Here is a 15,735-nt window from a genome sequence, read left to right as displayed (position 1 = left end):
TGGGCCTTAACACCCCCCTCAAACTCAAGGCGGATCAGAGACATTGAGTTTGAGTAAATGTAGTCGATGATGCTCCCGAGTTTGAGCTTTAGTGAAGAAATCTGCCACTTGCAAATCTGAAGGTACATATTGTAGAGTAATTGTCTTCTGACGGCAATGAGATCGAGTAAAGAAGGCATCTACACCAATGTGCTTTTGAAGGTCATGTTTCATCGGATCATTAGCAATCTGTATAGCACCAGTATTATCACACAGAAGAGGTGTAGAGCCATCACACACAACACCGAAATCAGCCAGTAACCAACGAAGCTAGACAATTTCTGCAGTAGTGGTGGCAATTGCACGAAGTTCTGCTTCATTACTGGAACGAGAAACAGCAACTTGTTTCTTAGATTTCCATGCAATAAGAGAGGAACCAAGAAAAATGCAATAGCCCGTGACAGAGCATCGATCATTCACATCACTGGCCCATGTTGCATCAGAATAAGCATAAAGCTGAAGCGGACTGCTTTGAGCATAAAAAAGACACCTAGTGGATGTTCCTCGTAAGTAGCGTAGGACACGAAGCAAATGTCCATAATGCACCAAAGTTGGAGTACTCACAAACTGACTCAAGATATGTACTGCATGAGCTATGTCAGGTCTCGTCACAGTAAGATAGACCAGACTTCCCACAATACGACGATACCGAGAAGGATCGGCAAGAGGTGTGCCCTCAGATGAGCGGAGCTGTAAGTGAAGATCCATAGGGGTGGCAGCTGTCCGAGTATCAGTAATACCAGATCGTGCAAGAAGATCTTGAATATATTTGTGTTGTGAAAGGTAGTAACCTTTGGTGGAGTGCACTACTTCAATGCCAAGAAAATAGCTTAGGGGACCTAAATCAGTCATCATGAACAATTTTCCAAGTTGCTTTTTCACAGAGGAAATGTGTTCCTCATTGTCACCAGTAATCAACATATCATCGACATAGAGTAGAAGTAAAGTACGTCCTTGTGTGGATTGATGAACAAAAAGAGCAGGATCATGATTACTAGGTGAGAAACCAGCAGCCATAATAGCAGAAGCAAAACACTCAAACCAAGCACGGGGAGCTTGTTTGAGACCATATAAGGCACGCCGAAGGCGACAAACAGAACCAGAGGGAACCTCAACACCTGGAGGTGGCTTCATATAAACTTCTTCATTTAAATTACCATGGAGAAAAGCATTCTTAACATCCATCTGGTGAATTTTCCAAGAACGAGTAGCGGCTACGGCAATCATAGTACGAACTGTAGTCATGTGGGCAACAGGAGCAAAAGTCTCATCATAATCTCGACCCTGACTTTGCTGAAAACCTCTAGCAACAAGACGAGCCTTGTATCGCTCAACAGAACCATCTGATTTGGTCTTGACTTTGAAGACCCATTTGCATGTTATCGGTACAGCATGTGACGGTAAAGGAACAATATCCCAAGTACCGGTGCGGTCAAGTGTAGCAAGCTCCTCAATCATAGCAAGTTGCCACTCGTGAATACCAGCAGCTTCCTGATAAGTAGTAGGTTCAACAATTACGACAGCAGAACATGGATAACGATAACGATCTGGAGGTGCTATTGTAGTACGATCACGTAAATTATATCTCTGGGCAACCTGCAACTCATCAGAATTGTTAGTATCATCAAAAACAGGAGTATCAGGACTGACCAGAGGCGACGGAACAGGTACAGGTGGAGGGTTAGTGGGACGACGAGTATAGACACGAGTAATAGGTAGTCGATCTGACAAAGCTGGTGGTGAAGATGTCTCTGGTGGAGATATAGACAAAAGGGGATCAGGCAAGTGTGGGGATAGAACGTTGTCATTATTAGAAGGAAAGGATAATAAAGATGTGGTCTGTAAAGGAGAATACGAAGAGGAAGTAGAAGAATTGTAAAAGAAAGGACGATTTTCAACAAATACCACATCACGTGAAATACGCATGCGGCGAGCTGAAGAATCATAACATCTATAGCCCTTATGCTCAGAACTATATCCTAAAAAGACACACTCAACAGATTGAGCAGTTAATTTGGTACGCTCGCGGGGTGCTAGGAGAACATAACAGGTGCAACCAAAAACACGAAGATGGTCGTAGCTAGGAGGAGTACCAAAAAGTACCTCACCCGGGCATTTGTTGGCTAATTTAGTTGATGGTTGTCTGTTGATTAGATAAATAGCAGTAGACACAGCTTCACCCCAGAAGTGAGATGGAACAAAAGAAGCAATAAGAAGGGTGCGAGCTGTTTCTATAATATGGCGATGCTTTCGTTCAGCCACACCATTCTGAGCATGAGCTCCAGGACATGAGAGTTGGGCAAGAGTACCCTCGGATGTCAAGAACCGACGAAACCTATCAGACAAGTATTCACCACCAGAGTCAGAGCGAAAAATTTTAATTGAGCTAGAGAATTGAGTATGTATCATCCGTGTGAAAGACTGATAAATAGAATATAGCTCAGAACGATGTTTCATGAAAAAAGACCAAGTATATCTGGAATGATCATCTATAAAAATGACATAGTACTTATGACCTCCTTTTGTGGGAAAAGGAGCAGGACCCCATACATCAGAATGAATAAGTTGAAAGGGGCGAGTGGAGTAAGAAGCACTAGATAAATATGGAAGTTGTATTTGTTTACCAAGCTTACAACCCTTACAATGAAAATTTGACTCAATGTTGGTATGACCTAAACATCCTTTTTGAACTAGAGTAGATAACCTAGACCCACACAAATGGCCAAGACGATGATGCCATTGAGCAAAAGATGAAGTGGACACGACGGATGAAACACTGGCAGTGTAGGCAGGAGGTAGACGTAAAGAGTCCAGAGTATAGAGTCTGGAAGAGTCTCTACGGCGATGGCCAGTCCCAATCACAGTCCCGCTTCGACGATCCTGAACAAAACAAGATGAGCTGTCAAAACCAACAAAACAATTGTGGTCTGTAATCTGACCAACAGAAAGTAAATTCATAGAGAGCTCAGGTACAAAAGAAATATCAGGTATAGAAAACTGGGAGGTACAGAGGGAGCCCTTGTGAGTAACAGAGCAGGAAGTACCATCAGCCGTTTGAACAGAAGACCCATTAGTGACTGTTGCACAAGTATCCAGCTGAGACTGATCTGAAGTTACATGAAATGAGGCACCAGAATCAAGTACCCATGTGGACGAAGAAGCATTACCAGAGAGAGCAGCAACTGACACTGAACCCTTGGATGGCCCACGCCCTTGATTAGTACGGCGAGAACGAAACTCAGCTAACTTCTCTGGATACTTAAGAAAACATTGATCAGACCAATGTGTAGTCTTGTTGCAATGCTTGCAAGGCTCAAAGTAACCACCTTTTCCACCATACTTGTGAGAAGATGCTAACATATTATGTGACACAGGAGTATGAGGTATAGACATAGATGAGAGGCGAGTCTCCTCAGCAAGCAAATCAGATAAGGCCTCTGTCATGGTCAGACTTGCAGATCCATGAAGCAGCCTGGTACGAATAGCCTCAAAATCTGTCCTGAGACCCATAACAAATCTGTATGTGAAGAATTTTTCAATGAACTTATGGGCAGTGCACTCATCAGCGGTGCATGAAGGAACCATAGACATCAAAGGACCCATCAGACGATCAAAAGCTGAATAATACTCATCAATGGACAAATCATGCTGCTCTATTAAATGTATTTTCTGCATAAGAGTATGAAGAAGAGCACCACTATCTTGAACATAACGCTTCTGTAAATAAAACCACATAGCTTTTGCAGTCTTGAATGAAGAAAGACTCATAATCATGGATGGCTTGACACTGTTAACAATAGCAGCCATCACTTTTCCATCGTTAATTGTCCAAGTCTTGATTTCAGAAGCATTACTGTTATTTGCAGTGAGCAAAGGTGGATCATCGATCAAATGAAAAGCAAGGCCATGACCTCGTAAAGCAGTTTCTACACAGAAGGACCATTCACGGTAATTTTGACCGTCCAAAGTGATATTGATAATAATTGCAGTAGTGTGCGACATGGTATACTAGCACTGAATGTTGTTCCAATCAAAACGGACCAGAGGAGGAGCTTGATGCAGACAGGAGCAGAGGGCTGGACCTCAGCTTGATGCGGACAGGAGCAGAGGGCTGGACAGTCTGGACGATGGCCGGAGCGCAGGATCCAGCGGTTGCAGGGAAGGCTGCAGGGGCGCGAGATCTGCAGTGCACGGCTGCAGCAGGGCGCGGCTCCAGCAGGGCGTGGCTGCAGGGGCGCGGATCCAGCAGGGTAGGGCGCGGCCGAGGTGCTTGGCGCAGAGAAGACAGCAGCGCAGAGAAGACGGCGGCCGACGAAAAAAAACCTGACGAGGAAACGCGACGGCTGCCGATGAACCGCGACGGCGGCTGACGAACCGCGAGGACGACGAGACGCGCGAGGAACCGCGAGGGCGGCCGACGAACCGCGACGACGGAACCGCGGCGGTCTCCCAACTAGGAACCGGGATCAGCGGCTAATAAGCCGGATCTAATTGGCTCTTTGATACCATGTTACGTACCGAGAGATTTGGAATGATAATGACAATGATAACGTCTCCTGATGACTCTCTCATATATATAGATAGGTATATGGGCCAATATGGGCCTTAACAAGACATACTCTAGGTGCTAGTAAAACTATCTCTAGAAGTTTTATTAGTAAAACATGGACCTATAGAGGACCCGGGTTGGCCCCAACGTAGCATTCTCGAGGCTCTGCGTCTTGGAGCCGGGCTCTTATACCTTTCCAAGGCGCCCTCTACATCACAAGGGCCCCAACAAGGTCGCCACACGTGTGAAAGCTCCACACGTGGCTTTCGTAATTGAGATAACTAGTGTACTAGTACCATCTACTCTAATATTGTGAATGAGATTGGTTGCGTTCAAATCTATGATTAAGCAAAAATTGCAACTATGAAAATAATGATGATGATGATGACCATGAAAAATAATCAAGTGTTCAACATAGAAATAGAAATGAGAACAAAATCAAGGACTCAAGTCAAAAGTATAGATAGAACATTTTGTTTTATTGGACAAGACATAAAAGAGTGTGTAACCTAATTCAGGTTAGATGGTTGTACTATTAAAAAGGTAGCTTAATTAGATAATTTGATCATCTAGTGCCACTAGTTGATTGCAATTACGTGTTTTTCATATAGACATAGTGACACACTTAGAGAACAAGTGAAAATGTCTATTGAAAACATTTTGAAAATTATAATTATGTGATCATATATTTGGAAAAAAAATATTTGAGACTTAGCACGCTTGAGAAGTGATAAGAAAATGGTTTTAGTGCAGTTTCGTTGACATGGCACAGGGTCACACGCTATACAGTTTTCAGCGAGCATACAACATAGTGGAGTCTGGTGTGCACCGACTATGTTGCACTGAACGTATATGTTGCAGCACCGGATGTCACACTAGGCAGATAACTCAGAGAACTTGTAAAACTAGCATAGTAGGCAACAAAGTCATTGGGGTTAGCTCCACTAATTATCATCTAAATGCATTAGCTAACAACACATTTACGTAAGATTTGCCAAGTTTTATAGGGGTCTGCTGACCCCAATAAGACCATATAGCTCCGCCCTTGCACTAACTAGACGTGGTCGGCGTAGCATCGAACACTACAACAAATAGGACACTCAGAGAGCATGCTAAATCTAAACACACATAGGCCATGTTTGGTGTTGTGCCCAGTGAGGGTACAAGAGACCTGGAAGAAGTAACTGCTAATTTATAACTATTAAAATTAAATACCTTAGAAGGCACCAGAGGTATCCGGTGCAGCATCGGTGATGCACCAAACATGTTTGACGCCTCTAATTTCAACCGACCAAGAGTAACAGTTGGATTTCAATGTGGATCTATAGATAGAGCACTTGATCAGCCTTAGCTAGGATCCTTGCACTCCATGTTTTTGTGAATACCACTTGAGGCTAGAGAAACATGCTCCACTCACTTGCATCTTGTAATCATCATTTTAGACGAGATTAGAGAGCTCCTAGTGTATCATATATAGTTGCTACATCTTATGATAGTCGTTGTGTGACTTGGATCAGTTGTACTCTTATTGCTCTTGGTGATTGTCGTCACCTAGACGTCCAAGAGTTTGTGGGATCGTTAAGCGGCTATTGGTGATTGTTGTCAGGGTCGATCATCATTTGCGAGGGGCTCTTGTGCTCCTTCCACGTGAAAGATTCGTGAAGAGCAACTCTTATGGAACAACGGTTGTTTGAATGTTTCTCTATTGTGGTTCTTATAGCGCCCTAATTATGGGCTTGGTATGTGATGCCAATTAACGAGGGAACCACCTAATTTAGATGACACAATAAGGACATAGGTTGCTGGCAAGCAACCAAACCTCGGGATATACTATATCATTTCGTGTCTTGTGTGGTTTGCCCATTGTGTACTTTCTCATGTGATTACATTCATTCACGTGTCGTATGATATTTGCTCAATCGGCATTGTGTAGATTATATCTAACAATAATTGTATTTGATTGATATCTCTTATTAGTAAGTAGCTTGTTGTAATCAATATAAACTAAAGATCAAGCTACTAGAATTATATAGAGGCTTGTATAGGGTGAATCAATGCTAGTGCAAAGTAGTTGCTTTAACACAATTTTTGTATTAATCGAACTTTGCTCTAGTGTCTTATGAATTTGTAGGATATTTTGTATAGGCTATTCACCCTATCTAGTCATCTAATTCCTTTCAAGCGGTATTAATTAAAGCAAGGTCACCGTTAATCTGAATGGCCTAACAACCCACTGCGTAAAAGATGGTAGAAAAGCCACCTTAAGGCCTTGTTCGGTTAATCTCGTTACCCATGGATTGGATGGGATTGGAAAAAATTAAGAAAGGGTTTGACTTAGTTGGGATTTAAACCCACCCAATCCCACTGAATCCATGTGGATTGGGAGCTAACCAAACAAGCCCTAAAGTGAGGCCTTGTTCCCTCAAACATAGAGGTGTTTCGGTATTTTCATATCTTCCATGCGACCAACATAGTGAGGAGGTTAAGCCTTTTCTACGTAAGTGGCTTTTCTGCATATTCCTATTTTTTTTCCATCAAAGAGTTTCATCCTGAAAGGGTGTGACGAAGGTAAGGTTAGGAGTGGTAATATGCTCTAGATTTTACACTATAAAATTTAAAGATAAAATCAAATTAGTATCGAGATATATTTTTATTTATTTTTAAACTAAAATTAACTAAGAGCTCTAACTTATTGTAAAGAAATATTTGGATCCTAATCCATTAGCACGCTTAGGTAAGGTACGGTACGCTTGCAAGGAAAAAAAGAGTTTAACGTCCACATAATAAAGAAAACAAATGCTATGCGTACGCGAGAAGAGAAGAAGATATGCTTAGACGAGTTGCAAGAGTTGGAGCTCTTAATCAGCTGACGGTTTACATGTTTTCTTGTCTGGCTGTACTAGAGAAGAAGAACTAGGCATTCTGAGAAACAAGTACTAATGCCTTCTCTACTACTGTTCGACATAGAGGGACTTAAGGTGCCTATACATGAGTTTGCTGTCGTGCACGGCCAAGTGGAGCTCAGAATCATCGGACCACCACTGCTGCAGCCCGTGAGCCTCCAGGAACTTGCTCGGTCCTTTGGCGATCACGTACAGCTTGGAATGCATTCCGGAACGCTTCTCCTCGGTGACGGTAGCGACGCCGCTACGGTCAGCGTAGAAGCAGCAGATGTAGTCGCAGCTGTTCACGTACAGGTTTGGCACCCATCTTTTGACCTCCCTGCTCATCACTTCTTCTCCAACTCCATCTCGAGCGGCGGCGGCTTGTAGCTCCTCTCCTGGTCCTGGGGAAACATTTGACGAGGAGCTGCTGCCACCGCCGCCGCTTCTACTGATATACCGCTTGAGGACACTGCTGGCCTTCTCCTGGATTTTCCTGAGGCCCGTGCCGAGTGACACCGACGGTGGGTTGAACAGATGGCACTCCACGAAGGTTCCATCCTTGGCCAAGGCCCTGCCGACCTGCAGCGCAAAGCCGGCGCCCAGGGAGTGGCCGGCAACGCACACGTTGGCGCTGCCGTGCCTGTGGATCGCCGACTTGAGCACCTCCAGCGCGCCTGTGAACCTGACGGACCCCCTCAGGCTCTCCAGGGCAAACAGCCGAAGGTCGTCTTCCAGGTCCCTCACCACGGTCAGCTGCCTCAGCATGGTGCCCCTGAGCGCGAGGACCACCTTGGGAGCGCCCTGAGGCTTGGCCACTATCAGGTCAGCGAGGGCGGCGAGCTGGTCCCATTCTAGAAGCGCCCCGTAGATGGACCCGTCTCTGGAGTCGATGAGCGGGCGCACCAGCTTGTACTTGAAGGGCTTCCACCAGTTGGGAGCGAGCGCGGCTTCACCGGCTCTGCCCTCCTGCCTGTCCAGCTCCAGCAGATACGCGGCCTGCACGAAGCACGACACTGCGATCCTTCTGTAGCTTGGATCTCTCCTGCGTAGTAATGGTTGTGCGTCGCGGCGTCAGTGTTACAGACATCACTGCCTTTTTGTTCTCAAGAATACCAAATGCTACTGCAAAACATGACCTCTACAAAAGTTTTTTTTAAAAAAAAGAAAACCCTGTGGTTGAGAAAAGGATGAATGTGAGCACAAGAGACAGAAAAGAAGTAGCAATGTCATTGTCACATGCTCTCGGGACGAAATTCTGGGACGAATTACAGCTATACATGCCTGCTACAATGCAGCACAATTATGTGGGCATGAATATATTCAGAAACAAAATTACAGCTATACATGAATATATTATATGTGGGCATGAATATATTATAATTTTGTTTCTCATGTTTTTTTTCCCGCAAGAAACAAAAGGAGACTTGATTGCTGATTTGCTCCACTCAACTCTTTACGACCTCGAGAATTGGTAGATGGTTTCGGGGTTACTCCCTATGGTAGATTGGTAGGTACGGAGGTACGGTACGGTACTACAGGTGGAGTAAACATGAGACGGAACCAATTTATAAAGTACAAGTTCTAGTTTAGAAACTTCATTTTTTCTAAAGGATTTATATTTTTACAAGTGAAAATGAACTAATTTCACTTGTAAAATGAAAATCGGTCAATTCGCCGGTATTCCGCAGATCGATCAACGAATAGACACGCGCGATCGAAGAAGAGAATGAAAGACCAGCTGGGTAGCATTAATTCACCGAGGGAATGGAAATGGGGAGCGAGAGGGGCATACCAGCTGGAGCGGATGAGGTCCCTCCAGCCGGGGCTGGTCAAGTTGCGAGGCCCCGTCGCGTGGAACTCCCACGACACAGCAGCAGCAGGAGGAGGAGGAGGCTTGCCGGCGGCGTTGCTCCCCATCTCTTCTTCTCGCCGCTGAGAAGAGCGGATGGATTGGCGGGGAAGGAAAGGCGAGCCGCGTCCCCTGTGACTGTGAGGGCACGGGAACTGCCGCCGATCCGAGGGGGAAGGAGGAGAAGCCGGGACCAAATCAGAAAAGTCAGAATTAAAACAGATCATAAGAGCATGATGAAGGGAATGTATATGGTGCCACCAAACTACCTGGCTCAATCGAAACAACTAAGGCACAAAAATAAAGGTGGAAGAGTTATTTTAAAAAATAATATTTTTTTAAATCGGAACAACAAATCATTTCATAAATTATTAGCCGAGTTACTTGTTCAAAATAACTAATTTTGTATCTTAATTATTTTTGCGCAAAACAAAGAATGAACTAAATTCAGGTCGGGTGCGGGTCACCCGTGGATTGAAATAGAAACCCACACCCGCAAAACTCTAGATCAAGTGTGGGTGCACCCTTGGTCAAAATCTTCACCCATACTCGCATCCATCGGGTCGGGTGCCTATTAAGTTTCGGGTTTGCAGGTTCAAATTGCCATCATATTTGTCATGTTCTCTTCTAAGACTTTTTTTTTGCACGCATCTTATCTTGGCGACATGATTTTGATTAATTTCTATCCAATCTAGATCTATATCTCAATCTATATTTATATCTATATCTATATCTATGTCTTATATTTCTAAAATTTGTATAAGTACTATCTAAACATACAAGCCACTTACAACATCTTTGACTTATTTCTATATCTACATCTTATATTTTGAAAGCCCACTGCTAGTTATATCGTAGCATACAAGCCAAATATACCATCTTCACTAAATACCATATCCTTCCACTGACTTTCAATCTCTTAATCCAAGTCATCCATATCATCACTACTAAATGCAATTACTGTTTTTAGTATATAATAAATATACGAGGTATCTATATATTTCTATTTATTTTGTCCTTCCATCAGCTTATGAGTTGATATAATTCTATTATTTTATTGGATTTTTCCATGTCATGCCCAATTTTAATAAGAGCGTAAGTACACACATATAACTCATATATATAAAAAAACTAGTCGATTGCCCGTGCGTTGCGACAGCTTACAACAATACCCATGTAAACTATCCACCAAAAAAATTTCAAGATTTTTTATTGATTGTCTTCGCCCTCCGTATAATATTTTTTGATTTGGCTAACTGATGTTATTATTTACTTCATACAATATGTCTTGATGCAACACGGCCAATGAAGTGAGCGATGAGAAGAGAGTTCACAACGACTGACTGAACGAACAGAAATTATAAAATGACATAATTCCACGATACATAGACCAAATAAGAGAAAGTTTGTGAGCTCAAGTTTCTAAAATAAGTCACTTGAACTCAAATTTATAAAAAAGATAGATCAAAATATGGAGTGATTGCTAAAGTCACACATCAATAAAACTGGATCGCTCCATATAAATTATGCTACTTCGTAGCAATTACTAACGTTTAAAACCAACAAATAACCTTTCATTTTACTGTTAGTGTGACAAATCATTGTTGTCACATTTAATTCAGCAACCTCAAACACCATGGAGTCAATTGCGCTAATGTGGTCTCAGAAACGACCTAATGCTTGCAAGAGCCAAGAACGTCATGTCGTGTTTGGGTTGTAGCCTCGGCCCGTAGTGCTGGTCCGGCTTGACACGATTATATTTTTTATTTTAAAAAAAACGTATATACATATACATAATCTATATTCAATATTAAAAACATCTGAGTATGATGTTTTACTGGTTAGACAACTTTACCTAATGTATGTCGCCCTTCTTCAATCACGGCATGGGTTCAAACCCCACTTCTTGCACCATTTTTTAACATTTTACGTTGATTTAATCAAATGGGCCGATGTGAGTTGTGGCCCGCGGGGGTTTGGTTCGACCGCCGTTTGGCCATCTATAGGCGTGCAACAGATTAATTTGAAATAGTTGTAATGGGTTATTTGTAAAAAGATGACGCGTGACGACCGTTGAAACTGGTGAAACTGGTGGTTTAAGTATAGTATTATCGGCGTTTCGACCCCGGGGGTCCCTGGACCGACGAGTAAATTGTCGCTGCGTGTCCCAGCCCAGATGGGTCGGCGCGAGACAGAACACAAGGGGAAAAACAGTAAGGGGAAACCGCGGCCTCGTGTTGTCCTACGCCTAGGGCGGATGCACTTGCAGTAGGGGGTTACAAGCGTTCGAGAGGGAGAGAGAGAGAGAGAGAGATTGTCCACCAGCCCGTTCTCCCGCGCGGCCACCTTCTCGTACGAGGGCCCTGGACCTTCCTTTTATAGATGTAAGGAGAAGGCCCAGGTGTACAATGGGGGTGTAGCAATGTGCTAACGTGTCTAGCAAAGGGAAGCCAGAGTCCTATGTACAGGCCGACGTGGCTATCGGAGAGGTGCTAGAGCCCTGTTCATGTGATGTCGTGGCCGTCGGAGGAGCGCTTGAGCCCTGTGGAAGCACAGCTGTCGGGGCTGTCGGGTCCTTGCTGACGTCTCCTTGCTTCCGTAAGGGGCTGAGAACCGTCGTCGTCATGGAGCACGCGGGGTGCCATCATTACCTGTTTTACCGGGGCGAGCAAGATGGGACGCCGGTCTTGTTCCCCGTAGCCTGAGCTAGCTAGGGGTAGGGTAATGATGGCCCCCCTGTGACGTGGTCGGTTCGAGCCCGAGGTCGGGCGAGGCGGTGACTCCTCCGAGGTCGAGGCTGAGTCTGAGCCCTGGGCTCGGGCGAGGCGGAGACCGTCTTCCGAAGTCGAGGTTGAGTCCGAGCCCTGGGGTCGAGCGAGGCGGAGTCCGTCGTCCGAGGTCGAGGCTGAGTCCGAGCCCTGGGGTCGGGCGAGGCGGAGTCCGTCGTCCGAGGTCGAGGCTGAGTCCGAGCCCTGGGGTCGGGCAAGGCAGAATCCGTCGTCCGAGGTCAAGGCTGAGTCCGAGCCCTGGGGTCGGGCGAGGCGGAGTCCGTCGTCCGAGGTCGAGGCTGAGTCCGAGCCCTGGGTCGGGCGAGGCGGAGTCCGTCGTCCGAGGTAGAGGTTGAGTCCGAGCCCCGGGGTCGGGCGAGGCGGAGACCGTCATCCGAGGTCGAGGTTGAGTCCGAGCCCTGGGGTCGGGCAAGGCGGAGCTTCCTATGGCGCCTGAGGCCGGACTTGGCGGTTGTCAGCCTCACCCTGACGGGTGGCACATCAGTCGGAGCAGCGCATGCGGCGCTGTTTTCTTGTCAGGTCAGCCAGTGGAGGGGCGAAGTGACTGCGGTCACTTTGGCTCTGTCGACTGAAGAGCGTGCGTCAGGATAAGGTGTCAGGCGGTCCTTGCATTGAATGCTCCTGCGATCCGGTCGTCTGGCGAGGCGATCTGGCCAAGGTTGCTTCTCCGCGAAGCCTGCCCGAGCTGGGCCTCGGGCGAGTCGAAGGTGTGCCCGTCGCCTGATGGGACCCTCGGGCGAGATGTGAATCCTCCTGTGTCGGTGGTCTTTGCCCGAGGCTGGGCTCGGGCGAGGCGAGTTCGTGTCCCTTGAGTGGACGGAGCCTTGACCTGAATTGCGCCCATCAGACCTTTGCAGCTTTGTGCTGATGGGGGTTACCAGCTGAGATTAGGAGTCTTGGGGGTACCCCTAATTATGGTCCCCGACAGTAGCCCCCGAGCCTCGAAGGGAGTGTTGGTACTCGCTTGGAGGCTTTTGTCGCAGTTTTTTTGCAAGGGGACCGACCTTTCTCAGTTGTATTTCATTCCGGCGGGTGCGCGTGAGCGCACCCGCCGGGTGTAGCCCCCGAGGCCTCGGAGGAGTGGTTTGACTCCTCCGAGGTCTTAGCGCTTTTCGTGACGCCTCGGCCGGTCTGGTTGTTCCCTCATGCGAACTGGTCGTTGCCCGGGTGCATAGTCAGGTTCCGAGTTCTCGGGCTGGTATGTTGACGTTGTCAACGGTTTGGCCGGAGCCGGGTTTGCGAGAGAAGCCCCCGAGCCTCCACACAGAGCGAGAGGACGGTCAAGGACCGACTCGGCTTTTTTCATACGCCCCTTCGTCGCCTTTTCGCAAGGAGGAGGGGGGAAAGCGCCATGTTGCCCTCGGAGGGCGCCGAACATGGTGTCTCCAGTGAGTTGCTAACGGGTGATCCGAGTGGACGCCCGTGCCCCGTTCGATAAGGGTCGGCTAGTGGCCCAGAGGCGCGCTCCAAAAGTACCTGCAGGTGATTTGCCGGACCCGGTCCCGTTTGATAGGGTCCGAGGGCTCGATGCCTCCCTCTGATGGGATTCCGTTACAGAATCGTTCCTGCTGGTCTCGAAAATGTCCTAGGGTACCTCGGGAGCGTAGCCCGAGCCCCGGCCATGTATCGGACGTACCCAGAGTGATCCCTCGCTCTGCGTGCTCTGAGGCGGCTGTCGAACCCTTCGGGGGCCAGCCTACGAACCCCTGATCAGTAGTGGGCGCGGAGCCCGAGTGGCCTGAGGCGGCTGTCGAACCCTTCCGAGGGGCCAGCCTTCGAACCTCTGACCAGTAGTGGGCGCGGAGCCCGAGTGCTCTGAGGCGGCTGTCGAACCCTTCCGAGGGGCCAGCCTTCGAACCTCTCATCAGTAGGAGGGCTCGGGGCCCACTTCCTTCGCGGAGAAGGATCCCTTTCGGAGTATCCCCTTTCCCGGTCCCTGTAGCAACAGAGAGAAAGGGGAAGAGGAAAATGTTACGAAATTGAATGACGTGGCGCACCTTTTTTGACGCGGTCATCATGGCGGAGGTGAAGCATCGCCCGCTTTGCTTGCCAAAGGTGTCGCCTGCCCTGCCGCAGAGTTAATGCGACGGGACGAGTGGTTCGCGGGGCAGCCGTTGCGCGAGCCGTTCGAGGAACGGGCGTTTCGCCATCGAGTTTTGAATTTCGCGGCGGGTTCGGGCGAAGTGTTGAACGGGTCTCGCCCGGGCCTTTATATATTCGGAAGAGGGACCAGTGGTGGTTCTTTACTCTGCTGCTCGCCTCTCGCTTAGGTTTCCGCAACCTGAGGGAATAGCTAGAGAAAGAAAATCGTGCACCTTGTCCGCTCCGCTGCCACCTCCTTCGCTTGGGGATGGCCGACCGGGTAACCGTCGTTCCGCCGCGCGACCCGTGGCCTTTCTCCACCGTCACGGTGGATGATCTGGAGGCCCTTGTTGCCGATGGTTTGCTTCGTCCCCTCTCCGGTGACCCGCAGCCGGAGTGGATGGCCCCTCCGAGCGGAGCCGCCCTGTCCCCGTCGTCAGGGTATGTGCTGAGTTTCGTCTCTTTCCATGAGTGGGGGTTCGGAGTGCCAGCAAGTCGTTTCATGCGGGCTATTCTGCATTTCTACGGGGTGGAGCTGCACAATCTCAGCCCCAACTCCGTCGCGCAAGCAGCCATCTTCACGGCGGTTTGCGAAGGGTTTTTGGGGATTGACCCCCACTGGGATCTGTGGACCCATCTCTTCTCCGCGGAGCCTTTTGCCTTGACGACGGGGGAAAAGAGAGTCTGCATGGCGGTGCGGGCCGGTGGCTGCATCCTCCAGTTGAGGCAGGCGCGTGCGCCACAGTACATCCCCGCCATCCTTGTGTCTTCGAACAAGGGGTGGCAGCGCCGGTGGTTTTACCTTCGGAACGACGACGGGAGGCTCCCGTCGTTTTCTCAACGAGTGGTAAACGCCGCCGGCAGCAACTGGCGCTATGGGGCCCCGCACGACAAACAGAAGAATCTCCAGCCTCTTCTGGAGGCCTTGCAGGAGCTACGAGACGAAGGGCTTACCGCCGCGGGGGTGGTTGCCGCCATCCATCGCCGGAGGGTGCTCCCCCTTGACGGAGCGGCGACTGCTGCTTTCGGAGATGACGCCGGGGGTTGACTTGGAGGGTTCGCAGATGTCCTCGGTCCCCCTCCTCGCCGATGACCTCCACAGGCGGGTAGCCGGCACGGTAGGAAGGCTGGACGCCGGTGCCCTTACCCATCCCTCGATGCGTCCCGAGCGCGGATGCATATCCCTGGTGAGTGTCCGCTCTTTCTTCCTTCTTGTGTCAGATTGCCCTTGGATCTCACAGCCGAGATTCCGTCCGTCCCCAGGAGTTGGGGTTTCACAAGCCTTCTCTGCCACTGGTCTCGGAGGACGCGGTGGACCGAGTCGCGCGGAGGGTCGCTGCGGAGAAGAAGAAGGAGAAGAAAGACGCAGAAAAGGCTCGAGCCCGCGAGCGGATGCGGGCTCGGGACGCCTTGGAGAGGCGTCGTCGGAAGCAGGAGAGGAACGGGCTCCCGAGGGAGCCATCGCCGGAGACGCCTGGCGACGATGATGACGAAGATGACGACATGGCGGCCCGCCTCGGCCTCAGCCCAGATCTGCGGCTG

The 15,735-nt window shown here is 48.4% G+C and overlaps 1 protein-coding gene across 1 annotated transcript; it reads right to left on the bottom strand.

Moving 5' to 3' along the window:
* Positions 1-7,421: 7,421 nt before the first annotated feature.
* On the bottom strand, positions 7,422-9,531 carry LOC100282759 (uncharacterized). The gene is made up of 2 exons (NM_001371882.1): positions 9,266-9,531; positions 7,422-8,515 (listed from the first exon to the last, which is right to left on the bottom strand). The coding sequence occupies exons 1-2, from the start codon at positions 9,388-9,390 to the stop codon at positions 7,540-7,542; spliced, it is 1,101 nt and encodes a 366-aa protein (NP_001358811.1). The 5' UTR covers positions 9,391-9,531; the 3' UTR covers positions 7,422-7,539.
* Positions 9,532-15,735: the final 6,204 nt, after the last annotated feature.

Source organism: Zea mays, chromosome 3 (assembly GCF_902167145.1).
Source record: "Zea mays cultivar B73 chromosome 3, Zm-B73-REFERENCE-NAM-5.0, whole genome shotgun sequence".
Classification (NCBI taxonomy): domain Eukaryota; kingdom Viridiplantae; phylum Streptophyta; class Magnoliopsida; order Poales; family Poaceae; genus Zea; species Zea mays.
This window is presented reverse-complemented; position numbering and strand designations above follow the sequence as displayed.